The following is a 27,094-nucleotide window of genomic DNA, read 5'->3' on the forward strand; positions in this document are numbered from 1 at the left end:
GGTGGCCAATTTACCATTTCAACTTTGTTCATATATCCAAATTATTTATTTACAATTATAGTTCACCACTAAATTTTCTCCGATTCTTATTGGTGTAAATTGATCACGTGACGCAATAGTGTTCATCCGTGGAGAGACACTTTTAGCCCATAGTGCCCGTCCGCTGAAAATACCCGGATAAATAGTGCCCGTCCGCGGAAAATACCCGGATGGACAGTGCCCGTCCGCGGAAAATACCCAGATGGATAGTACTCATCCTTGAAAAATTTTGGATGGTTTGACAGCCGCGAAGTTAGGCAGATCGGAAAAACAGTGACTTTTTAATTCTCACAGGTATAAGACAATAGAGTGTTTACGTCTTGGAATTATCGTTCTAATGGTTGCCCCTTGGAAATTTGATGTTTTAAAAACTAGCATATTTGTTCTAAGAACATCAAATTTCCGCGGGGCAACTATCCGCCGCAAGTGTGACAGTGTGGCCGAGTGGTTAGAGTGTCGGACTTGTTATCCGCCGCTCCCGGGTTCGAGTCCCACCCTGACCACTGGATCTGTTTCACGGTAGCCCCGAGTTCAGATCCTTGGCCACGCTTGTAAATAGCCAACTGGTTTGCCTCCGGCCGGTTGGGGTTCTTAATGATGTTCTTAATGATGTTATGTTCAATTTAGACCATTTGTTTCATTTGTTTGCAAGGACCACAATGGAAACTACTGGTTCACCAGTAATTGTGTAATCCTATAGAAAGACTTTTTTTTTTTAGTTCCTCGACGGAAACACCATTGTTTAACTAGTGATTATAATAAAAGTTCTTATAAAAAAAAGAAATCACAGTAACTTTTTAATTGTCCACCGTATAGTTTGAGGCGGCCTTATTAGTCAGTGTTGTTGTCTTCATTAAGCTAAAGAAGGTGGTTGGTTCTAAGTTAAGAGCATTTAGTTCTTTAATAGTGGAATAAAAGAATGTTCTCCTCATTGCTTCAGTACTGGGTTTGGGTCAGCGGTATAATGTTTTTGTTCTGCTAGAGTATTTCTATTCAAACCGGAGTCAGTCCAAGGTTGCAATTAAGTATTCCGGTGCTTTTCCATCAATAACTTTCTTTGAGAGGCCGAATTTATTGAGCTTGAATAGTTGATTAGCCGGTAAGTAAGTAGTAGTAAGTAATTTATTTATCCACATTTCACAATTGAGTATAAATCGTTTTAACGTGAACATGCCAGGTTAAAATAATATATATAACAAGCTAGACAATGATGATAATAATAGCAATAAAAAGGAACTATAAAAACATATGGGAATCATGATGTATATATAGGAAATAAATAGGAATCAATAAAACTAAGAGGGAACAAGCTAGGGATAAAATAAACTATGTACAAAAGTTGCATTCACACTCCACACTGGTAGTCAAGTTGACCTCGTCCAGCATTGATTTAAAAATATTAAGAGAAGGAGCTCTTCTTGCATAGTCAGGTAGATTATTCCATAATCTTGTAGTGACGTATTGATATGACCTATGCATGAATCTGCTAGAATAAGGAGGCAGATCAAGCCTGCAGAAGCCTCTGAGGTCATATTTATTATTACGAAATAAAAACATCTCCCTAATATTGTTCGGCCCCATGTTATATAAGCATTTATAAAAGAGGCAGAGAGCATGAGTATATCTGCGATGCTCTAGGGTCTTCAGACCCACATGGTCAAGTAAGGTAGTATATGAGTTTGACTTAGCCATGTTTAAAAGAGTTCTAATGGCATACTGATTAGTGAGCTCCAGTTTGTTAGATAGGCCAGATATTAGCCACGTAAGCTTTTAAAAATTATGTTAAGATCGTGCATCCCGAGGACTATCCAAAATTAATCGAACGCAGCGTTTTTGAAGTTTAAACAGTTCGTCTAAGTTGGTTTGGCTACAGTCGCTCCAAACAGTGCAGCGATAAGTGAAGAGCGGTTTGATACTTGCACTGTAGAGAAGCAATCGATATTTTTTTGGTACATATTTCCGAGCTCTTGCTAAAACTGCAATTCTTTGAAGTAGTTTTTGGCGCACAGTGTGTCAATGTGTTCGTTCCAGGTGAGATGACTATGAATATACAGTCCTAAGATGCGTTCTGACCTAAACCTTAATGAGTTTCATGCTGTCAACTGAAAGATCAAGAGATTGTTTGCTGAATTTGCAGGTTTTTGTCTGCTCGAAATTCTACTGTACTTTGTCTTTGCGCGCTGGATGCATTTTCGAGAACAATTCCCGAGAACTAAGGAATTTTAAAGCATTCCAGTTACGCTTACCTTTCCAGGCTTACCTCAGCAATTACATTTCCGTAGTAATATTTCAGGTAATTACTCCTAAGATTCTTTATTTCTTGTTCTTCCGATTAAGTTGTCCGCGCCACAAAGCACGTGTCTTCAACAATTGACTGAACACAAAAACGTAAAGATGTTGTTATCATTCTTATCTTATTCCAGCCGAGAAAGTCTGAATAACCAACACACCACTGTTTATGATAATACATTAATAAATTTATCATTATCATTGTTATTGGAAAGACTGTGGCATGGGAAAAATTAGTTAGTGCTTAATGTTAAGCCGCTAAATCTATAGATGTTTTGTAACTCCGTAAATGAAGAATGGCTGAAGTAATTCATTATTGCCTTTAAGTTAAATATCGAGGAAGCAAAAAGTGCAGTAAATTTTTCCGACAGGTTTGATATCTCCACCCCCCACTCAATTAAGTCTGTGACCTATTTTACTAACATTTCACCCTATCGACATTTGGAATATCAAAAAGAGGTAAATACCTGGAGTATATTTTCGCTGCTCCCTCATTTAAACTCAGATCGAACTGCCTTTAACAGCGTTGAATTCACATACAGAAAGCCGTCTGTATACAGCTGTCCCAAATCATTATCTTAAGATGAATATTCTTAAGAAAGCGCTGTCCATTTATTTCAAGTCAGTAAGGATGACAACTGTTAAGACGACGTTGCCGAACTTGTGCGCGCGTTTCTAGCGCCTAAGCATTTATAGATTATGCTAGTGAAAGTGGCATATTATGCTAGTAGCAATGCTTTTTTTTGGCCAAATTATGCCAACATTATGCTCTTTTTTCCAAATTATGTCACCGTTTTTTTAAATTATGCTCTTTGAAAAAATGCAAATAAGTCCAAAATATATATTATTTAACTAGAAGCCGTTCGTCTACAGGAAAGAAACGCAACAAATCCACAATGAATTTCAAATAAACATGTGGTTCAGGTTAGACCCGGGCTCAGTGCTTCACAGTGACCTACAAATGCTACTAGTGAGATAGAATAAATATATGAAAATCATATATTTTGAACTGCGGTATTTGATACGTATGATGGACGATCCTCGCAGTAGATAGCGCTATTTGAGCAATAGCGAAATTCAGACCTGAAAAAAAAAAAAAAAAAAAAAAAATCAGGCCTGTACGGGACTCGAACCACTGACCTCTGCGATACTAGTGCAGCGCTCTAACCAATTGAGCTAACAAGCCAACTGAGAGCAGGCCGTTAAGTTGATTCGTAATGAACCCGTGAAAGTGATAAATGAGATAGAATAAATATATGAAAATCATATATTTTGAACTGCGGTATTTGATACGTATGATGGACGATCCTCGCAGTAGATAGCGCTATTTGAGCAATAGCGAAATTCAGACCTGAAAAAAATCAGGCCTGTACGGGACTCGAACCACTGACCTCTGCGATACTAGTGCAGCGCTCTAACCAATTGAGCTAACAAGCCAACTGAGAGCAGGCCGTTAAGTTGATTCGTAATGAACCCGTGAAAGTGATAAATGAGATAGAATAAATATATGAAAATCATATATTTTCTAGTCCCGTACAGGCCTGATTTTTTTTTCAGGTCTGAATTTCGCTATTGCTCAAATAGCGCTATCTACTGCGAGGATCGTCCATCATACGTAAATGCTACTAGTTTAACTAAAACTTTAAATATCGATTAAGGTCACCAAGTGCTTGGGACTAGAGACAAAAAATTATCAAATAATGGCATCAAAATGATCTGATAATTATCAAAATGAGCAAATTATGCTAGCATTGCTACTTGGCAGAAATTATCAGTTTGCTCGAATTATGCCAAAAATTATGCTAGCATACTCTGTAAATGTCTACTAGTGCCCACTTGCTTTGAGATCACATAATGTCGCCAGCAAATCACGCAGACTTTTTTTTTTGATGTGTGCAAGCTTTTTTGCTATTTTTTTGAGTCGTTAGAAAAGTTTTGAGCTTTTGAGTAGCAATTTGTTTGACGCCGGGTTGTTGGTATTTACTGTGTTTACCGTGAGTTTACAAATAACACCTCAGGCGCGCCACCACTTGATGGAATGAGAACCAGTAACTCTTATGAGCCGTAACAAATAATTATGAACTTTCCTCGTGATCCTCATTTATTACGTTATGGAGTAGGTAGAAGTGTGTCATATCGCTTAATTATGTCAATAAAAGGTGAGCACATGGAAAACGATACAGAAAAGAATATCCTGGCATTTCTCTTATTCTCTTTTATTCTAGAGGCAGTTTCATACATTTTCATGAATATGTAAGCTCCAAAATTTTCATGCTGTTTTGGTTGCAAGAGTTGAAGTGAGATACTTGCTTTATCTCTAAATATCTCAGAATTTTAATACAACATGAATATAATTACAACATTAATATAATAATTATTTGATTACTAAAGACGTTACCTCTTAATTGATAATCACCCTCCGTAAGTTTTACTCAATGGTGCTATATATTAACATGATCCTTTAACCAGGAGCCATTTCATCAATATGTTAACACTTTATTAATTAAAATTTTTCACATTTCATCCCAGCGCACTGTTTAATTTTTTGTCTAAACGAGGATCAAGTGTTAGATAATTCATAGGTCAGAAAGCGTGCATTTTCTGAACTCTGCAGCAAATATATTTAAATACCTGTTCTTGTTCTTAATATAATTATGTACATCAGGGCGAACGAGCAAACACGTGATCAAAAATGGCAAAAAAAAAAAACACCCTTGTAGTCCTCGATGTGCCATCCTCTCGTTTCGAGCCAAATAATGCCATTAGTTTCAACCGCGCCCCTCTTTTCTTTGTACAAACTATGATGATGTAAATCACAATGAAGCACTGATAATGTTAAGAGGCAATGACGAAAATTTCAATCGTGAATATGAAATACCTAAAAGGGTGCCTGAGAGGGTGCCTGAAAGGGTGCCTGAAAGGGTGCCTGAGAGGGTGCCTGAAAGGGTGCCTGAAAGAGTGCCCGAAAATCTCCCAAAGATGATGTCAATAGAAATGGCGGATGTCCCAAGACATGCGCAATTTGCATCATGGGGGAATAAAATCCTCAAGAAATGATCTGATCAATTATCTGTTTAACGTAGATAAGTGATAGTGTGTAACTATAACTGATTAAACCACTGAAGCAAAGAAAAAAATTTTTTTTGGGAAGGTTTCTAAGATAGCGAAGGACTGAGCGAGATTTGACTTGACTTAAAATAACCAACGCACACTGAGGGGTTTAATAGAACTGACTTAATGATTCTTTTTAAACTCCTAAACTGAGGCACAAAATGAACGCAAATAGTTTCTTCTTAGGTACAAGAATCTTCTACAAAGAATACGCTTAGTTAAAATGGTGCCACAGCTGTATCTCATCACTGATCCCAATGACCAATTCTGCTTAGAAAATTGTTCAAAATTTCTTTTGCAACAATTTCCTCGAATTACACCACCTACAGTGCCGTCTCGTTTTCGAAATCTTGCTCTTCATGGATAACTTTGGAAGCCGAGTACGACTTTCGACGCTTTGAAGATCTTGATTGTCCCCATCTTCTGTTAAAAAGAAAGAAGTTTTTTGGGGGGTCTTTCTCCGACAACAGCCCTATTCTGTCGTTTGATCGGTCAGACAGTCAATTAGTTCGTCGGTTGGTCAGACAAGTACTCAGTCAGTAATTCCAAGTTGAAAAGTCAATGGTCATTTAGGCGACTGGTCAGCCATTTGTCTGTCATTCGGTCATTTAGTCAGTCAGTTACAATGACAGTCACTCTTTAAAAAAAAAAACAGTCAACCTTTAAGCAGTCAGGTTCTCAGTCACTATGTCTATCAACTATGTAATAGTAACTGCGCGTCATCAGCGTAAGATAAAACTGGGCGTATCTCTCTGCTCACTCACTTCTTTTCGGTTGAAAACCTGAAACTCTTGCTCCGTTTACCTACAATTAAATGGACACGGTAGGTAAAATAAAAAATTCAAGAGATGTTGTACTTGATGCCTTACTGCTTGCTGCTCAGTAAACAACATTCTAACATCATTCTCCTAAACGAAAGCGTGCAACAGGATTAACTTGAAGATAAACATTGATTTCTTTTACTGAATATTAATCAGTATTCTGCCCTATCATGTTATGCTTATAAAAAAATTGTTTTTCAATATCCTCTCACAGAAAGACATAACTATTCTGAGAACTCCACTCTCCATATGATTCTGATATTTGATACGAAGTTTGATAATAGACTATATCCACTCCTGGTCATAGAAATTTTAAATTTGTGATAAAGGTCTTTGTAAGCCCTTTGTAAGGTTAACCTACCTCGAGTAAGGGACACAGAATCAAGCTCTTGCTCCCCTTGCTCTGCGGTGATAAAAAGAAAACGAAAAAAATAAGCAAATATACTATGGGTATTTAAGTTGTGCTCCTTCTAAAAGGGGTCTTCACGACTTTTCAACCGAAAAAAGTCGACTTGTGTGTACTCATGCGTGTATTTCTCTTGCATATCTTGTTTCTCGACACACTCGAGAAGGGATATAGACCTCTTGTTTGCATTGGCTTGTTCCGCAAAAAATGGTAACCCCGGGAAGACTTAACACGGGGTTCAAAGTCACATACCTTAACACGGGGTTCAAAGTCACATACATATCACGTGCTCCATCATAAACGGTTCCAAGAGGAAAGTGAGAGAAACAATCATGGCGTTGGCAGGATATGTCGATTTCACTAATCAAAAGTTATTCTCATCTCTGAGCCGAAAGGGAAGTCAGTTAACGTGGACCATCGTGATTTACTGAAGTAGTTTCCTTTTTCTGAGGTTACTTGAATCGAAAAATTAATCCGCTTGCTTTTTTTCAAGATATCAATTCAACCTACGAGCAGCAAAGGCTCTCCTGTAAGAGCATTGAGGTTTTGATTTTACAAGTTGCATTTCAACTTTCTCCACCCCAAACTTTACTCATTAGCGCCGAAGATTTCATGTTTACGTTCTGTATTAGTAAGCGAACAAATAAAGTAAGGTAAATTTCTGAAGAAACTGTGGTGTTACGTCGGTGAGGGTATTAAAAGATGATTTGATTTCACCACCTCAGTTGATAAATAAATGTAAATTGCCCACCGCAGAGAGTCTCCAAACTTTTCAAACTCTTCACGGTGGCCAATTTATATTATCGACCCAGTTGAAAAAACCATATTAGAAGGTGAGACGAATTACCTTGATTTGGCTGAGCTGATCCAATAGCACCTGGTTCGATTCTTTCGGCCTCGTCGAGTCCTCCTTGAAACCATTAGGTAAATTATACCATGCATTAAAATAGTTGTTGACTAATTAACAATATTGTACGTTACTCTTCATAACGTTTTGAAAACACTGAATCTGAGTATTTGTGATTATTTCAACTAGACTTTTACAAACTCATTACGGTGGACAATTAACATTATCGACCCGGTTGATAAAACCATATTATAAGGTGAAACGACCTACCTTCATTTGGTTGAGCTGATTTGATAGGTGCTGGTTCGATTCTTTCGGCCTCGTCGAGTCCTCCTTGAAACCATTAGGTAAATTATACCATGCATTACAATAGTTGTCGACTAATTGACAATATTGTACGCTACTCTTCACAACGTTTTGAAAACACTGAATCTGAGTATATGTGATTATTTCAACTAGACTTTTACAAACTCATTACGGTGGACAATTAACATTATCAACCCAGTTGATAAAACCATATTATAAGGTGAGACGACCTACCTTCATTTGGTTGAGCTGATCCGATAGGTGCTGGTTCAATTCTTTCGGCTTCGTCGAGTTCTCCTTGAAACCAATAGGTAAACTATACCTTTACATATATCTTATTAACCAAGCGCGAGGGCCGTACTGGGAGAATATCGGCCTGAGGTCTTGACAGTACGGACCGAGCGCAGCTCGGTCCCTACAAAAAAGACCAAGGGCAGATATTCTTCCAGTATGGTCCCGAGCAAGCTTGGTTAATAAGAGCTTTATTATACGACTGAAGTTCAAAGGGACACAAGTGCGGTATCATTCGAGACCATTCGGGACAGTACCCGGTCCAATACTGAGAGAATGTTGACCGGCAATAGAGCATTTTGATTGGTTGATTTTAGCTATTGGCCCTCTGACTGCCCGAGTCGTGTAATAAATTAAAATAGTTGTCGACTAATTAACAATATTGTTCGTTATTCTTCATGACGTTTTGAAAACACTGTATCTGAGTATTTGTGGTTATTTCAAAATCAAAAACTTCTCTTAAACAAGCTAGATCACTTTCTTCCCCTTTCCAGAAGATGATAATGACCGTGAGCTTAGGATCACACACCTAACCGTCTAAAAAGCTCTCAAATCGATCAAATTTTGTGTTACATGACGGGATCTAAAAATTAAAAGTAACAAAATGAACGAAAAAATGTTGGACGATTGTAATAAAAATAAAGACCTACGTCTAGGGGAATTAAAATTATCCAACCTTCCCAGGTAGAGAACACAATAAACATCATCAGCGCAAAGGAAACTTCAATACGACACTGTTCTTCCAGTTAAGATGGCTTTGGTTAGAAAACGTCAGCCTACCCTGTTGTGGGAGATGCGCACCCATATGTGCCAGTTCGATTGCTTCCGCACCCTCAACTTCTGCTTGAAAAATTAATCGAATATGTTTTAGTCACAGAATTCTGCTGTACCCTCGCTTAAAGTTTCCAAGAATTGTTAGCTGACACAAGAAAGGTTTTTACCTCCCTGGCCGCCGTGTTGATCATTTTCATCCATTCCCTGCTGGTTCACTTGTTCTCCCTGTCCTTCGCCTTTTCAGGAAAACAACGAGAAAAGGCTAGTGAACGAACCCGGAAAGAAGTATCTGATAGAGCGAACGAAAGTAGTAACGAACGAACGCAGAGACCAACAAGGAAAAGCATGATTAAGTGAATTCCCAAATGCATGAATACATAAAGGAATGAATAAATGATTGAATGAATGAATGCATTTGAAAAAAAATCAGTCAATCAATCAAAAACTATACTTGCAGAAATCTTTTAATAGTTAACCCAATTGCTTGGTTTATACCTTATTACTAAGTGTTAGCTGTAGTTTTATTTCTTCAAATATACGATCATAACATCGCACCTTCCTGATTTCGACAACAGCAAAAGAAAACGTTCTTCAAGCAGTTCCAGAATTTTTCCAATTTGTTCCCCAGAATGCCTCGGACCTGAGTATGCAATAAACAAAAAAAATCTAAATTTGTTCCTTGCTTTGAACTGGTCACACATAATAAAATGAAACAAGTGACTCTCTGCTTTTCAATGATTTTAAAAAGTGTCAGGGTCATTTTCGGGTCATCAAAGCAGCTGTGGGCATTCTTATCATAGTTCTCCTTGTCGGCTTCAACTCATTACCATTCCTATAACTAGGCTACCTACTTTTTGTAGCTCTAGTCGACGGAGTCTCTTTTGTTGATTGTAGTTGATTTATAGGTGTCTATCATACCTGTTCTGTTGACAAGGTGTACAGGATGGGATTCAAGGCAGAGTTGATCGGAAGGGCAAATACAGCAATCCAGACTGCGAGGTCACCTGGCGCTTTGAAAGACTTCTCGATGATGGTCCTCATGCCAAACACTATCACCGGCATCCAGCAGACACAATCACTAATAATGATGAAAAACACCCGCCTTGCAAGAGCCGTTTCCCTCCTAAAGTTTACTCTTCTAGCCTGGATCTCTCTTGCAGTACCCTGGCGGGCTAATCGCCGGCTCGACAAGTAAGACTTGAGGAGTATCGTGACATAAGCAACCATGATGAACAAGAAAAAAGCAAAATTCAAAGCGACAAAGATAGCGACAGAATACTCCCAACCTGCTGGCTTATCAGAGGTAAGCTGCAAGGGCAAACAAACCACACTTCTACCATAGTAACTATGGTACCTGAATGGGTCTTCAAAATACCCGATACCAAACATAGGCAAAAAGGCAATAAGGAAACCAATTGCCCATATGGAGATACACAGGATATGTGTTGCCTTTGGTTTCAGAGAAGCACCCTGGTAAGGGAACACAATATTTTTGAGGCGATCAGCAGAAATCAGTGTCATCATCATTACTGACACCTCACTTGACAACAAGGAGATCGCTCCAATAATTTGACAAGACAAGCCAGACCTCCACTGAAAGTCATGCAAGTAATATTCTCCTCTCCACAGCAGATCTTTGGTGCCGACAGTGACCAGGTAGGTGCCCATCACACCATCGGACACCGCCAAATGTAGCAACATGATGGACTGTACCACATTCTTCTCTTTGAAAATCACTCGCCAGGTTATGACAAACACTGCACCAGCCAGAGAAAACATTCCAATCACCCAGATACTTATCCTTGGGGCAGAATTCTTAAACATGCTCTCGCAGTTAGCAAAGTCGTCGTTGTAAATGAAAGCACAGTCAGCGTCCTCCTTGTGCACATGACAGCACATCAGATTTGTGTCGAAACTCCTGCAATTGTAAAATAGGAAGTAACCAGTCTTCTAAGAAATTTTTACTCTATATGGATGATTAAAATCGCATAAAACTTGTCCACAGGACCCAAGTCTTAAGAATGCGCCAAAAAAGGGCGTCGTTGTATATGAAAACAGGGTCAGCGTCGTCCTTGTGCATATTACAACGCAACAGATTTGTGTCGAAACTCCTGTAAGTGTAATTATTTCAACTAAATAGATAAATAAAACTGCATACAACTTGTCAACAAGCCTTGTTAAAAACTTTAAGTTTTAAAATAAAACAATATACAAAACTTACACTCGCAGTATATCATTTAACACTTTGAAAAATCCATAAGGAATCTCCCTCATCTGGTTGGAATGCATATATCTGGAAATTAGATGGGGAAGAATTCATTAAATAGGATGGAAGTCTACAGTCTTGAAGCACCTTTTATATATTGATTGTCATTTTATTAAGTTAACACTCACAGAATTTTCAACTGTTTAATTTCTTTGAAGTTGTCAACGGAAACTTTAGTCAATTTATTATCAAAGATTTCCCTGACAGAAGTAATGACAAAAAAATCAATCAGCGCAACAGCAATGATACCATTTTTCAGTCAGCACTGTTGCGTGGATTTAAAACCAAAAATTGCGATTGTTAGAAGATGCTAAGATACCACTTCGATGAAATTAATCACCATATGATTCATTGCCTACTTACATTATCAAAAGCCGGCTCAGATCTTTGAAAATTCCTGTTGGTAAATATTCGAGTCTGTTTCCTGATAAATAGCTGATGAAAAAAGGAAAAATGTTTTTACTGTTTTCATAACAGAGAAAGTAACTTACAACAATTTTCAATGTAATCACATTGGTTTTTTTAAGTTTTTGGTTATTTCTAGTGAAGCGTCATCGTCATCATTGCCAGAAATTTGGGACAATATGGCGGAGGCGGTTCTCGTGTTGCAAGCAAAATGTATAAGAAAATGTATGGGAAAAGATTGTTTTTTCAAAAATAGCTGTCTAAGAATGGGATATTCTTTCACTGCGTAGTTGGAAATGCAGCCTGCATCGGTTAAAGCGTTCATCGCTACGAAAAAGAAATACTTAAATTCAAGCCTACCTTTTCCCAAGGTATAAGAGTAAACCCATAATTCTGACTCCATTTTCCCATATGAACTCTTAAAATCTGCTTCGACTAGGTGTTACAATTCTTTTGTCGTGGGAACAACCTTGTGAAGATTCGCAACTGCGTAGTTCGATATGCATTCTGCGGACGTTTTCTCAACTAAATCGTTTGTAAACAGTCGAATATGTTGGCCCACAAATCTTCCTTGAGCCAGGAGACTCAGACTCTTCGTATTTTCACAGAGCTCAAAAGCCCAATACGCCAGTTTTAAATACCCCAATTTTAGGAAGGAAGTACACGAAAGATATAAGTCCCTGTAACTGCACCATTTGGCCGCCATTTTCCTTGTTTTCACGTCTCCTTTGGTGTTCTGGGATAGTAAGGTACTAGGCGTGGTTTTACGGAAACAGAAAGTTACGTGTTCACTTCACTTCCACCGCCGCCGTATTAAATTGTCTGTAATACGACATACCGCTGACATTTCGTAACGGGCTCGAAATGTCCCCGATTTCTGGTGATGTGGCATGAATTTTACAACTAATTTCCAAGGTATTCAAAAAATCCCTCTTATTATTTCTAACCCGGCTAATCCCCTTCCAGGTTCTCTAGTTATCTTCACAGACCCTCCACAAGCATATTTTTCAGAAATTTTGGCGAAACATAGAGAAGTTATAACAAAGGGCGTTAAATTTCCATAATTGGAAAACGTGATCGATCCCAGCGTATGTTGCAGGCAATTGCGATGAGAAAAAAATCCGTCAGTCGGGCTGGGTCACACAAATCAGTGTAATGACATATTCAAATCCTAGAAACTAGATACCAAAACTACTTAGATATACAAGAAATACTTACAGGTCATGCAGCCTTGTCAGTCCCCAAAATTGTTTAGGATGGAGCTTCTTTAACTTGTTCTTCTCCATTTTTCTGTTAAATTGCCAATCATATTACCTGTTCATGGCAGGTTATTTTTCTTCTTGTTTTTTTAATTTCAAGGTGAATGTTATATGAGTGGTAAGTATATTGAGTGCTTTTCTAGTAAGTGCCCGAAAACCAAAGCCAAATTAAAGTAATCGCAACGAATCCAGCCTGCATTAAATGTAAATAGAGTGACAAGCAAAGGACTTCAAGCGCGAGAAAAAGCGACTGACCAAGACACGATTAAGAGAATGACACAAGTTTTAAGATTGATCATGAAGAGAATAAAAGCAAAACGAGAGCAATCCTTGACCTTGCATAGCTCGAAAATTGTCGAATTCGAAAGCAATTTTAAGAAAGTCTAACTAAACAGTCTCTGTCTCCGTTATTTAGTTGCAGCATTTCTTGTTTCAAATTTGCCTTAAGTGTTCCATTTTCAAATTCATAAATCAACCAATCAATCAATCCACTAAGAAAAAAGAAACAATCGGTCAGTAATTAAAACTCAAACAACAAACATATGAAATACATATATATATATATATATATATATATATATATACATACATATACATACATATATATTTACTGCGAAGGATCGTGCACATATAAGTAATTAAAACTGTTCGTCACTACTCACAATGTCCTGAGGTGCGTTAGGTTAACAAATATCGATGGTGGTAATTCTTCAATTTGGTTGTTCGATAAAATTCTGCAAGAATAGAACAGTTAGCAAGAAGCTGACAAATGACACTTGTCAGTGTATAGTAAAAACCTGCAATTTGCGTTTTACAGCGAAGAAAAAGTTAGATTGCGATAACAACTGGTAAGACCAAAGAAATTTTGTTTGGCGACTTAAAGTTTTGTGAGTTGTGATAGGTTGCTAAAGATTTCTCGTGACAGATTCTCAATTGTGTTATCAGACAGATCTCTGAAAAGCTTAACATGCAATTGCATTAGAACTCTTAGAAACAAAATAAAGCCAGATGGAATTTTATTCGCATAACAAGTGAAGTAGTACGATCGATCGAAGGAAAAGGAAAACGACATCGAGCAGTGGAACCCAGGACAACCGAAAAACAGATCCAGGTAATGGTCAGGGCGGGATTCAAAACCAGGACTAGTGCTGTCGAGTCTAACACTCTCATCCTCCAGTCCCGCTTCCTTCCAAAATGTTTGTCTATTTTAATCAGTGACCAGATTATTCACTGCATACTCGTCACAGAATTGCCGCGCTGAGTTTAAATGGGACATGGTCACTTTGTTTCTTTTCCCATGTCAGGAGGAGTAGAAAAAAGATTGAAAGCAAATACAATATAAAGAAATAGTATTTCAGTAAATGGTTTGAACCCGGGGGTAACATGTGAAGGTGTAGTCTGATCGTCCGGGTGAGTGTAGTCCTGAGAAGGACTGTTGTCGGTGGCAGTGACTGACGTTTCGACAACCTGTGCGGAAGTCATCATCAGAGTCAAGTGAGTGATTGTTGTCAGTAGAATGTTCTTATTCCAGTTCGTGTGAAATGATCGGTTGGCTTTGCCGTGATGTTATTGGCTGTAAGACTCAAGTGACGTAAGTCGTTCGTGATTGGTCTGTTTCGGTCTGTCGGTAAAGCTAGGTTGTTCTTTTTCGGTCGTTTGTGATGTTTATGTCGTGAATGAGTCGTTTGTATGGGGCGGGTAGTTGTTGACATCTGTTTAGGGGAGTCTGTTCTAAGTTAGTAAACCAGCTTTCCAGAGTCAGTCGTTGAAAATAGTCAGTGCTGTAGGTTAGGCATTGCGCAGAGTCCCAGTCAATGTTGTGGTTGGTAAGTCGATGGTGTTCAGCAATGTGATTGCTGACATCACCTTTCCTCGTCGCCCGTCTGTGTTCAGTCAGTCTTGTTGTGAGGTTTCTGCCAGTCTCACCGATGTAGGAGGCTTGGCAGTCGGAACAATTGATCTTATAAATCGTTCCCTGTCTGTTCCTCGGTTCGTCTTTGTCTTTAACGTTGGTTAGTAACTGACGTAGTGTGGTGATGGGTTTGTGGGCGACGCGGATATTGAAGGGTAGTAAGATGCGCGAGATGTTTTCAGACCTACCTTTTATGTACGGTATGGTTGCTGTAGTCGTAGGGGTTGCGGTGTCGTTAGCCAATTTGAATCCCGCCCTGACCATTACCTGGATCTGTTTTTCGGTTGTCCTGGGTTCCACTGCTCGATGTCGTTTTCCTTTTCCTTCGATCGAACACCATCGACTTACCAACCACAACATTGACTGGGACTCTGCGCAATGCCTAACCTACAGCACTGACTATTTTCAACGACTGACTCTGGAAAGCTGGTTTACTAACTTAGAACAGACTCCCCTAAACAGATGTCAACAACTACCCGCCCCATACAAACGACTCATTCACGACATAAACATCACAAACGACCGAAAAAGAACAACCTAGCTTTACCGACAGACCGAAACAGACCAATCACGAACGACTTACGTCACTTGAGTCTTACAGCCAATAACATCACGGCAAAGCCAACCGATCATTTCACACGAACTGGAATAAGAACATTCTACTGACAACAATCACTCACTTGACTCTGATGATGACTTCCGCACAGGTTGTCGAAACGTCAGTCACTGCCACCGACAACAGTCCTTCTCAGGACTACACTCACCCGGACGATCAGACTACACCTTCACAAATAGTATTTCGTTAACCATATACTCACAGCTCCTCCAAATTAGTCAGATCTTTGAACAGGTCCTTGGATAGCGTTCCAATACCGTTCTCTTGTAGCCATCTGATTGAAAGTTAAAGAGTAATAAGTCAGTGCCTATCTCAGTTAATTTTCTTTACATCTTCTATTGTTGCGAGTTTTCCAACCTGATTTTAGATACCCATATATTCCGGTCGATATCCTAAAATTTTTTTGAAGTTGATTTCTGATAATTTTTGATAAGTCTGCGGCAGCTCGCTTGCAAACTAGTTTCCTTTTTCTATCGTAGTGTGCCACACTGCTGTTATTAATTGTGTAGTAATTGGAGACATTCTTGCTGCTCATTATTTTGTCCATTCATCCATTTGGCACATCACACAGTCTATGATGTCTTACAGCAATATTTTCGGATTTTTCTTTTTTTCCTCAAAAACACGAGTTTTTCCACTTTCAATCTGCATAGATCCGAATTGTAATACAAGGGATCTTAACTCTTTATTCTGTACGTTGAAGCTTTCCTTTAATTCTTGCTTTTCACGTGACGTCACAGATTATGCAAATTTGTTTATCCGCCATGTTGGTGTCCCTCGAAGCGTGTTATCACTTGTAAATTAGAGGGAAATATTATGCCATTTCTAGATTCCTTAATTTGCTGATAATCTTGCGACCTCTCAATGGATTCTGAACTCGAAGACGACTCGAAAAACTCAGCAAAGCTATCCCAGTGCTTTCAGATTACGTGAAAGGGCTGGAAACTTGAGTTAAAGAGCGATATTTAGCAAAAATATCTGTTATCGGAGTCGACCCGGCCAGCATCCCGAAAGAGCAGTTTAACAGGGAATTTCTACCTCCCATAGAAGTTTCTGATTTGTTTGGATATTTGGTTCTGGAAACGAGCCATTATACGAGAAAAGAATTCAAGGCCTACAAAAGTTTGAACGCTTATAATCAAATGGTTTCGAGGTTCGTCCAATCGGTAAGAGGAAAGCTGATTCGCGATAAATATTACGTCGTGGTCGGAAAAGGTCGACATTCACAGGCTATGAACGAAGCTCCTGTTGATATCTGGATCATAACCAAGACAGATGGGACGATCCTCTCCGCACATTGCCTTGGATGTAAGGCTGGCCTAGGAGAAACATGCACTCATGTCGCAAGCGTGATGTTTTATATTGAGGCATGGACTCGAATTCATGGAAAGCTGGCATGTACCAGCGTAAAATGCACATGGCTTTTGCCTACTTATGTCAGTGAAGTAAATTACGCGCCAGTGCAAGACATCGACTTCAGCTCAGCCAGGAAGCTCAAGGAAAATCTAGATGGGAAAATAGATACCTTAACCCCAGACTGCAAAGCGGACTTAATTGGTGACCGATCGGCTCTATTTGTTATGGATGAAATAAGTTTAAGTTCTTTTTTAATATCAGTTTTTGTTGTGGACTCGGTTTGTTCGTGGTCCATCTCATGGGATTGTGTATGTCACCATCTTGAATTTTATTTCCTTGCTTCTTTATATCCGTATATTTGTAAATTTTAAAACCTCAATTTCCTTGGGTGGGCGCCTCACATGATGTCCCGTTCGCGTCCTTCCCTTTGTATTTTTCCCATACAGTTATTCTACTTATTTCTTCCTTTATTGTAAATAGTATGTCTTCGCTTCTCTCTACCTCTCCTTTCATACCAGCCACGCTTATACAACCACAGCAAAGTTATCAAGCCAATAGAGAATGAGGTTAACAAAAGGAAGACCCCAGACACATGTGTATAAGAAGATGATTATTTATTTAATTGAGAGGATGCTTTAATAAACAAAGGTAAGTTATTATTTTCTGTCCAATACTGTCCATCTACGAACCATCCAACCTCTTTCACTTTCTTTATGGCCGACTACACCCACTAAGCTCAAGGACCTTCTTTATCATATTTAGCAAATAATTAGATAAAACTGTTAGCAATATCGGTAAAGGAATGAATATCAGATACTTACAGTCCGACCAACTCGGAGTTGTAATTGAAGACTGTAGGTGGTAGCACCTTTATCAGATTGTTACCCAAATCTCTAAGAGAAGATATTTCCTTAATTTCAGTTTAAAGTGTTAACTCTTGTGTATTATTGCTGTTGCGAATCTTTTCTTCTATCGGATTTACATTTTATTCGTATCATGTCCAGGTCAAACGTTTTGTTGTTATCGTCAAATGTCATTCCACATTGCTAATTTACAAACCTAACTCTATCTTACTAGCTTTGTGAACGATGACACTCATTAAACATGACGACATATTCGCTCATAATCAGCAAACAACGAAATTTTGAGCACATCTCGATCATGGGTCAGGATAGAGGTAACCTTCACAATATTCTCTATGACTTGAACTAATATTCCAAGAGGGGAAGTTACCCTCTCCGGTTCTTTAATGCCACTAATGAAAGTTTGATTCACGCCAACAGTCAGTTTTCAGCGTAAACTTCATTTTCGACTTGAGGTTGCTGCGAGTCTCCTCAGATCACAAGATGATATAAACTAACTCTTGTCAATAGCTATGCTGATCCTTGTCTGGCACGTATTATAAAAAACCATGCCACTGTCAGTGCACCATGTGTATATTAAAGAGTTGTACAATACTGTCACGAAAGTGAAGTTTTGCACTCAGAGCGGCTGTAGCTTGACCAATAAATAAAATACCACAGCTTAAAACCCATCCCGACCCTGTTTTCCTCGCCATGAATGAAGCTTGAAGAAAATTTGGCTGAGATTATGTAAATGAAAAGAATGGAAACATGATCTTTGTAATCTTAAGCTATAATTACTTACAGAAACTGAGAAACTAAGCGGAAAAGGATTTTACACTGGATTTAAGATTTTTTCTAAGCAAGTAAACAAGTTTTCCAGTGTCAATCAGTTGCTGCTTGGGATGTTTTCTTTTGGGTGTTCTCTGGTTCGACTTTATGAACAAACAAATCATATTTTCCTTCTGCAACATCCATAAAACTCTCTCTTTTCGTGAGTGAAATTCAAACGAAGACTAATCTTAGTGGGTATAAGGCTCGAAAATTGAGGAAAATCACTTGGGTAAGGAAAAGAGGGAGGAGAGAGGGATAGGGTTGGGAAGTGCTGGAAGTAAGTGTTTCAAAAATGTATTTAAATCATTTGTACAGACCACTTTTCACTTACAGCCACTGCAGCTTGACTAATTGGGAAAATACATCGCCTTGTAAATTTTTAATCTTGTTGCCATATAAAAACTTGTAGGTTTTAAAACTAAGTATTACTAATACGTGGAAATTTATAGATCGTGGTCGCGTTTGATTGACATACTGACTTATAAAGAAACGGGAAGTGCGAGGCCCGTCTTAAGCTGAGGGAACGCTTGAAGGTTCTTTAAATTATTTTATAAATTAATCATGAGTCCTTTTCAATGTCAATTTTTGCTCTGGACTTGGTCTGTTCTTGGTCCATCTCACGGGATTGTCTATGTCACAATTTTTAATTTTATTATATTCGTGTATTTGTAAATTTTAAAACCTCAATTCTCCTGGGTGGGCGCCTCACATGGTGTCCCGTTCGCGCCTTTCCCTTCGGATTTTTTCTCAAACAATTGCCCTACTTGTTTCTTCTTCGGTGGGAGTAACGAAATAATTTGGATATATCAACAAAGTTGAAATGGTAAATTGGCCACCGTAATGATTACAAAAGCTGACGTTTCGAGCGTTAGCCCTTCGTCTAGAATTCAGTGAAAACTGTTAACGTTAACGTTTGTGTATTTTCGGTGGTTCGAATCCCGTAGAGGCCTGATTTTTTTTCAGGTCTGATCTTTGCTATTACTTAAATAGCGATATCTACTGCGAGGATCGTGCATCATACGTAGGGGCACCTTTGTTATGGATGACTTCAGCAAAAAGTTAGGATCCAGCCAAGACAGATCTAAAGAGTCCAAGAGGTGGCCAAAGCGGTCATAAATGTCATCAACAATCTACAAAAGAGGGTTGTTTTTATAAAAGATGGGGAGCTACATAGTATAGAGCATTGTCAGGGTTTTGCCAAGAGAGAATGGGCCAGATTATTAGGAGCTCTGGTTCTATTGCGTAATACTAAAAATGCTTTAAAAAAAGGGGCGGGGTAATTAGCCTACAACACTGCCACATAATTCTAAATAGCACAATGTCTTAGTCCTCTTTATAGCAAGAACAAAAAAAAGAAAAACGTAATTGCTGAGAAAGAAATATAATTATATGAATTTCCTAAGATTTGATGAATGAAATACCAGTCACAATACCTTGTGAAATATCAGACTGAGCTCAGATGTTGACCTCCCAAACAGGGAAACAAGATCGCACCAGCTGTTTGGGTAGGCAAACCTTCGCAAAAGTATCATAAGGGCTCCCCTTCCAGGGGCATTCGTCCTCTGACAATAGATATAATTTTCTGGTATGTCAAGGGCATCTAGAAGCCGGTACATGTCATCTTTTTCAAACCTTCGCAGAGAAAAAAAAACAAAATGTTAATCTAAAAAAAACATGACTGATTCAGTAAAATGTCGAAAGCACTTGCCTAAACATCTCCTCGCACTCGAAGTTAGCCAGATCTTCAAAGTTTTTCCTTGTAAAATCGCTTTTATTGTCAGGAAACATGGAGAAAAGGAGAAGCGTGTCGAGATCATCTTCGTCTGATGAGTCCTCAGAAGAGTCGGAGCTGTCTTGGTGAGAAATTACGGTTAAAAGATCCTTAAAACCTCGTCTTGCAGCAGCAGCCATTTTTCTCACCAACAAAGTTTTAATTTTCCGCGGGAAAGTTGTTCGAAATTCCCACAATCCATTACTTTTACCACTAAACCAGGAACGCCTTGCTAAAATGAACTTTCGTGCAAACCGCGAACGGCGGTTTGCGGTTTGCGGTTTTCTCTGAAAACTCGGTGCTAAAGGTCTCTAATGTTTTGCAAAGCGCCTCCAAACTTTGCTTAGACGATTTGTTTACTTTGATCCGAGTTGGATGTTTTCCTAAATTCTCGCCAGAAATAATGTTTTTATCTGCTAAAATAGTGAACTTCGATAGATTACAATTAATTACTTCAGATTATTGGAAAAAATCATTTTGGAAAGATTTTGGACAGTTTCGTAAAATTCTATTAAAAGCTGTTATTTAGCTCTATTTGTTTGCTTATTTTAGTACATAGACCTATGGACCGATCGAGCCGACCAATCTAAAGGACTCTCAGGTTTTCAGCCAACAGAGAGACACAAGACTAGCCAATTAATTTTTAGGAATAACATCTCTAACAACCGGTTACCAAATTAAACAACTCCTCTCCACTCTGATGATGAATCCAACCACGTTTCGGATCCCTTAGCGACCACTCTCAGTCGCAGGATCAAACTACATGATCAGAGTTTAATGCTTACAATTTCGCAGTGGAGTGTGGGAGTTTATTTGGAACGGACTGTAGTTCTCTGTCTTTGCAGCCAACTCGTGTAACCATATCCATAAACCTATATGTAGTTCTACATTGGCAAGGATCCGGACAACCTTAAAAAAAGGAAAGATGATAATCTTGTTGTCATGCTTCATAATGCATTTTATTGTAAAGTTTGGATATAACGCACGCTGTCATTGGTTGAAAGGGCGTGCTCTATCAGAGTACAGAACAAGGACCGGAACTGAGCTAAAGCTGTCACACCATTTCCAAATTTGTAGTGTATATAGCGTTTTTTTCGTGAATTTTAAGTCAAATTTTGGAACAAGAGAGCACGCAAGTAGGAACAGAAGAGCCAAACAACGGTTTGTATAACGTGCCAAGTGCCGTAATTTGCATTATTTTAACTTGTGCAGAGACGAAAATCCTCAAAAAGAACTAGGAAAATAGACAGTCCGACTTTTGAAGGTAGTCACGCTCAGTTAGATTGTAAACTTACGTGCGGTAATATCAATTAAACACGACTCTCACTCGTATAGTATATACATGTATAGTTCAAAAACAAAGCAGAACAAGGAGGAATATGGTGAAACTTGAAAATATATCAAACTGGTATAACTGTTAAAATGTATGCAAATCGTGACGATTTCAGAGCGACTGCAATCATGCTGAGTTCCATCGCGGCTAGCTCATCATGGCAATCTCCGGTCATCGTAGTTAAGCTAACCTCAGAAATAACATTGGCCGCCTCTCGAGTGAACTGAACTAAGAGCTTGCTCTGATATCCTTTCCGATGCTTGGAGTGGAAGGCCACATCAGACACAACAAACGCGTTTTACGGTTCTTTCATCCCGAGAAATCTTCTTGTCCCTGTGAATTCGGATGTCGTTCATTCCTAAGACAAACGCCTTTAGCAGTTGGATTTTCCAATAGTCAATTACGTTCCGTCTTTCTCTCTACACTTCTTTCGTGCTCTAACCGATTTCTATGTGCTTTACAACAGAACAGAGCACATTCAAGGCCTTTCTATTTGTTAATTAGTAAATGTGGTAGGAAGTGGAAATTTTGAATGCGTCTGTATAAGTATGAATAAATGTCAAAATGTTAAAAAACCCACGTTCGATGACAAAACGGATTTCTTTCTTGTCAGTACCATCCTTTCTGTTCACTTCACAGCTGTACTTGGCATTGTTTTTTCCAGTAATTTTTAGCTGAAACATCACACTTGTACTGTTCTGTACTGCTCTGCCATTCTTTCTCCAAACAATGAATGGTGCTGGTGCACCTTGTGCTGGGCACCATAAAGGCGAGGAATGGTTGAAAAGAACGTACTGAGTCTTGAGCACTTTATCCAAGTTTGGCTCGACTAAGAGAGAAAAAATAAATACAGAAAAATTAAAAAGTACTCCAGATATGTCCATCTTATTTAGCTGATGTCTCTCATAAACTGGAGTGCATCACATTTTTAGGTACTTTCATCATGACAATACTTGCCAGTTTTATTCACTGGTTCGTTCTTGGTAAAATAACTCATCTTGTAATAACCAATAATCCAGTGAAGAGAATCGTAATATGACGGATTTAAAAACAAGTTCTGTCCACTGGATCTCACAATAGTAGAAAAGTTCCTTCCACAAAATTTTCCAAGAAGATTGGCAGACTTGTTATTTCCATCACGAACCTCAAGATACATATCATCAATGCATGGTGTTGGATGCAAAGTCTCCAAGGTGAAAGTGACTTCCATATAATGTCCTTTTGGAGCTTGCAAAAGTTGGCTCGCCTTAAAAGTTGGGACAACTATCTGAAGGCTTATTTCCGGTATCAGCGCATCTGTGTGTAAAATCAATAGAAAACGAGAGGAAAAAGAAGGAAAGTTCCTCGCCCAAGTCTTGAAATATGTAAATTCTATCAAAGCTATTTAAAGGCACCATCTAGAATGAGAGTTCGAGTTCAGATACGTCTAAGGGGACTCACGACATTACGTTTTGATTCAAAGTTATACACGTAAGACAACGCTGAGATTGGCTATGTCTATGAAAACTACTAAGTAAACTAGTAAGTAAATGAAATCACACAGGGGCGAAATAACAATAGCTTTGATATAAAGCAAAGGATGACCGACCAAGGAGACTGTATCACTTGTATCGGACATTGCAAACTACGACAAGTAAAGAGATTTGTCTCTTCTAAGAACAATAAATGTGGCTGGATTTTTTGTGACCGTTTTTTCCGTACAGTTTAGTTTAAAATTGAGTGAAGTTAAGCAATTATGTCTTTGTTTAGTTGCTCAAGTGCTCCCCATAAGTTGACTTTTGTAATACGTCACGCGCATGGTTTGGAGCTCACGTGTAATGGTCGTCCCCTCTCATGGATCGCGGAATAACGAAGTTCGGACTCGCGAGGGAAGTGGAAGTCAACTCCATTGCTTCTATGTTTTTTCTTTGTTTTTTTCTTTTAATTACCAGGGAACAGTTAATCGATCTTCGTATCCCCCTCAGAGCTTCACCGCCACGTGTCTCTTCCGTGCGTGTGTCACTCGCTTAATCACGAGTGTATCCTACGCAGGCCGGAATATTTCATCGACGTGTGAGGTATTCTAGCTAGACCAAAATCCTTATTAAGGTCGGTAAAAAGTAACGATTTCCGATCCTCTAGAATCGGCTTAAATTAGATATTTAGTCCCGTAACTTGATACTCTATAAAAAAGAAAGATAGCAGTGCTTACAGAAGGCAATAATGAAACCGCAGAAGGTCCTTCTGGACACCATTTTCCTGTTTTTAGCTGATGGGCTGAGGGGAAGTTTTAAATATTCAGTCAACTTTTAAAGAATTTGATTAACATAAAACCATGGATGATGCATTTTTCCGCCAAGTTAAGTGCCTTGTATGTTAGCGGATCTCAGTATAGATCAGAGATGCCGAGGCTGTGTTCCTCACAAAGCAGTTAAAGACGACAAGATGCAGCTATATCAAAGTTTCTTTTTTATGGCACTGCTTTGCTTTACTAAGGTTTTTAAGTGAACTTCCAGTGTTATATTTCGCTGCATTTGATAATAAGAACAATTTATATAACCATAATACCACGAAATTATCCTTATGCCGTAAAAGAAAAGTTGTAAAGAAATTCTTGTAGAAATGGCTTCTCCCCTACCTTTACAACTACATCTTCTCCAACGATGTAATTTCTCCTAAGGTTCGTTTATTCTTCCTTGTACATCTATTTCTGTCACTGTGCGTGCGCCTGAAAGAACGTGCCGCGGCAAACAATTGACTGAATATAAAAACATGAAAATGTTGTAATTTTTATTATCATTCCAGTTTTTAAAATGGTGTGGGAAAAAATCAATAGTCACTTTTAAAATTATGGCACTGTAAACATAAGTGCAGTGGATGTTGGCAGAGCTGAGAACGCTGAATTTATTTATCAGCCTTTAAAATGAAGAGTGCATATGTAGTAACTCATATTTGCCTTGAATATTTGAATATCGAGTAGGCACAAATACCAGTATTTTTTTCTAGAATTGAAAGATCCGCCCTTCCCTCACTTCATTCACTGACGCTGAATTTTATCTTATATCGTATCAACATTTCAAACATCAAAAAGAAATAAATACCTGAAATGTTTTTTTACTGCTCCCTCACTTCAATTTACGGATCGAACGGTCTTTAAACAGCAAACAATTCATATATAGAAAGTTCGCCTGCATACAGCTGTTCCAGATCATCTTAAAATGAGTATTCTTATGAACAAGCCTTCCATTCAAGTCAAGTCACTGTGTACGACATTCTCAATCATCTGTCCATAAAACGTCAGCAATTATGCCTTTAAGCAATTTTGCACTTTAATAAATATCATCGACACGAGTCACCAACACATAACCAGCTTTTCAAATAAAAACCAAAAATGTTTACTCTTACGTTTTAAAAAATGTAACGAGTTGCAAGCGCTCGAATAAGTCAACCCCTCTCCTTGGAAAGGGCAAGTTTCAGAAAGTCGCTTGACAGGAGATCACAGAATGTGCCCCAAGGCTACAATGGTGGTGAAACCAGAATTTCGTAGCCCCCATCCCCCCCTCCCCTCCCCTCCCCGCTCCGATATGAATTATCAGAGGGAAGAAATTATCATAACTCAACGAGAGTCAATATTCAGCTAACCGTTGTTCAGTTGTGTCCCTCAGCTTTATTAAATACAGCGTCTTGTATAGATTTTTGCTATTGGATAAGTTTTCACTTAAGCTCGAGTTCCGCCGCTCTATCGAGTCCCGTCTCACCGGGAGGAGCGCGGCCTATGTTCTTTCCCTATTTGTAATAATTTGTTCATACCAAAGATGCGAATATAATATGCCAAGTAGTGTAACTGTTGTTAAATATGTAGTAAATAAAATTATTGTGTTCATCAGAGCATAAGACTTTAGGTGGAACGAGTTCATCAAATGCATAATATGGAATTCAAATTTTTTGGCCGTAGATATGATCCTAATACAAAGCTCATACAAAGCGAGACAAAATAACGACTTGAAGGTGCTTGAGAGCGAATTTATAGTGTAAGTGGGCCATACCTTGTGTCACAAGCACTAAGAAATAACCCTGTAAAGCAGTAATGAAAGGAAATTAAAACGGATCAGAATTTAAAAAATTCGTCGTGTCATTCGCTAAGAGGTTGGTTGGTATTTCAAAAGACGTTTATTTCTTTGCAGTTTTTCGCCATGTCAAAATGATTTCTAAAGTTATCATCTGATATTCAAAATAAAAAGTAGAAAACACCCGCTTACATAACTATTATGCAAATAAAACAAAAATATTTTCTATTATATATTGAGAATTGTCCATTAAATTAAAAGATAAAAACTATATTCCGTTCCTGCAGTACGCACGGTTCAGTTGGTAACATCGAATAGGAAATTCTCAAGTAATAACACACACAACTAAATAGAACTTAAACTTATTGGTTTCCTGCAATTAGGCGGGATAGGTTAGTTTAGTCTTCAATAAAACAAAACGCTGTTTTGTTTTAAGAAGGACGTTTTAAGTTATTACCTCTACACCTATTGGTGTTCTTTTGGTACTGGTTTAAAAAAAATATATTCATCGTTTTATCATCTTGCTGGGTGTTTTATTTGGCCAAAATTGTTCAAACCCAACATCGGTAATTTGAGTCCAAATATATCATATTCAGTCATATCTATTTAAATGAATTCATTTGCATCAGGAATATATTTTAAGCCTCCTTTTTAACCACATTTTGTTGATAATAATAAATGAAATATATATCTAGATCGCAGTGTGTTATGTAAATTAAACTTCAAATCGTATATAGCCTCCTTTTCTCTCTTTAGAAAGCTGGATCTCCATCGACTTCCGTTAAGTTATTTTCCTAACTAAGAGACGTTTAGTGAGCTAACCGAGAAAAGTTAGGGGCAAATTTTTTTTTTCTTCATTATTCATCTTTTTATCATTTTTTTAGGATTTTCAGATAAAATAGATAGGAACGGAACATATTTAAATGATCGTTTACTACGTTTGGGGAGGCGGGGGGGAGGAGGTGGGCTGGCGTAGCTGGCACATTATGTGGTCGAGGTGGCAATTTGTTCAGCATTGACAACCTACGTGAGTTTTTCATAAAAATTGGGAGCAGGGTTTGACAGGCGAACCAGGTTATTTATTCTTTTCCTTAAGCCACGGTTTGAACGATTGAGGGGAAAATTTTCGATAGACAAGGAAAGAGCTTTTTATTTACCCTCAAGATTTTCCTATATCATAAATAATATTTTTCTCCCTTTCGCTTTTTATCTTGTTCGGTAAAACACAAAAAACAGTTCATGTATCATTGATATTGATTTTTAATAGCTTTTACTGATTTTAAAGACAATGGGTAATGTAAATAATCTTATTGCAAAATAGTTAGGTTAGTTCGCTGTATCAGCTGCACCGCTACTTTCTTTCTACTTTTCCATCCTTGACAATTGAAATATCCTACATAAAAATTTTGGCTGCAATATTATTAGTAATTGATTAAGTAAATCACAAGATCAACAATAATATTTGGAGTAAATAAACGGAGGCTATATATGTTATTCATAATTAATTCCCAGCGGTTTTAACCACGTAGAAGATACACTTAGTGGATGGTTTATTTTCTTTGCCGTAATA

The 27,094-nt window shown here is 38.2% G+C and overlaps 2 protein-coding genes and 1 long non-coding RNA gene across 4 annotated transcripts in view; all 3 read right to left on the reverse strand.

Moving 5' to 3' along the window:
• Positions 1-27,094, reverse strand: part of LOC148743472 (uncharacterized) — a 43,355-nt gene that overhangs the window by 13,190 nt on the left and 3,071 nt on the right. The gene's annotated exons all lie outside the window — the stretch shown is intronic.
• Positions 4,433-14,009, reverse strand: LOC148743473 (G protein-coupled receptor GRL101-like). Of its 2 annotated transcripts, XM_088726479.1 has the most exons (15): positions 13,477-14,009; positions 12,774-12,845; positions 11,514-11,585; positions 11,279-11,350; positions 11,106-11,177; positions 9,803-10,802; positions 9,440-9,524; positions 9,052-9,120; positions 8,891-8,950; positions 8,054-8,116; positions 7,784-7,846; positions 7,514-7,576; positions 6,622-6,663; positions 6,204-6,243; positions 4,433-5,862 (listed from the first exon to the last, which is right to left on the reverse strand). In XM_088726479.1, the coding sequence occupies exons 2-15, from the start codon at positions 12,839-12,841 to the stop codon at positions 5,763-5,765; spliced, it is 1,869 nt and encodes a 622-aa protein (XP_088582605.1). In that variant the 5' UTR covers positions 12,842-12,845; positions 13,477-14,009; the 3' UTR covers positions 4,433-5,762. The 2 variants fall into 2 exon arrangements, with proteins under 2 accessions (XP_088582605.1, XP_088582608.1); XM_088726482.1 differs by lacking the exons at positions 11,279-11,350; positions 12,774-12,845; positions 13,477-14,009 and having other exon boundaries at positions 11,514-12,230.
• On the reverse strand, positions 13,477-21,012 carry LOC148743474 (uncharacterized). The gene is made up of 5 exons (XR_015989206.1): positions 19,808-21,012; positions 19,406-19,504; positions 17,520-17,591; positions 15,545-15,616; positions 13,477-13,548 (listed from the first exon to the last, which is right to left on the reverse strand). It is a non-coding gene; the product is annotated as an uncharacterized LOC148743474 (long non-coding RNA).

Source organism: Stylophora pistillata, chromosome 1 (assembly GCF_964205215.1).
Source record: "Stylophora pistillata chromosome 1, jaStyPist1.2, whole genome shotgun sequence".
In the NCBI taxonomy this organism is placed as follows: Eukaryota; Metazoa; Cnidaria; class Anthozoa; order Scleractinia; family Pocilloporidae; genus Stylophora; species Stylophora pistillata.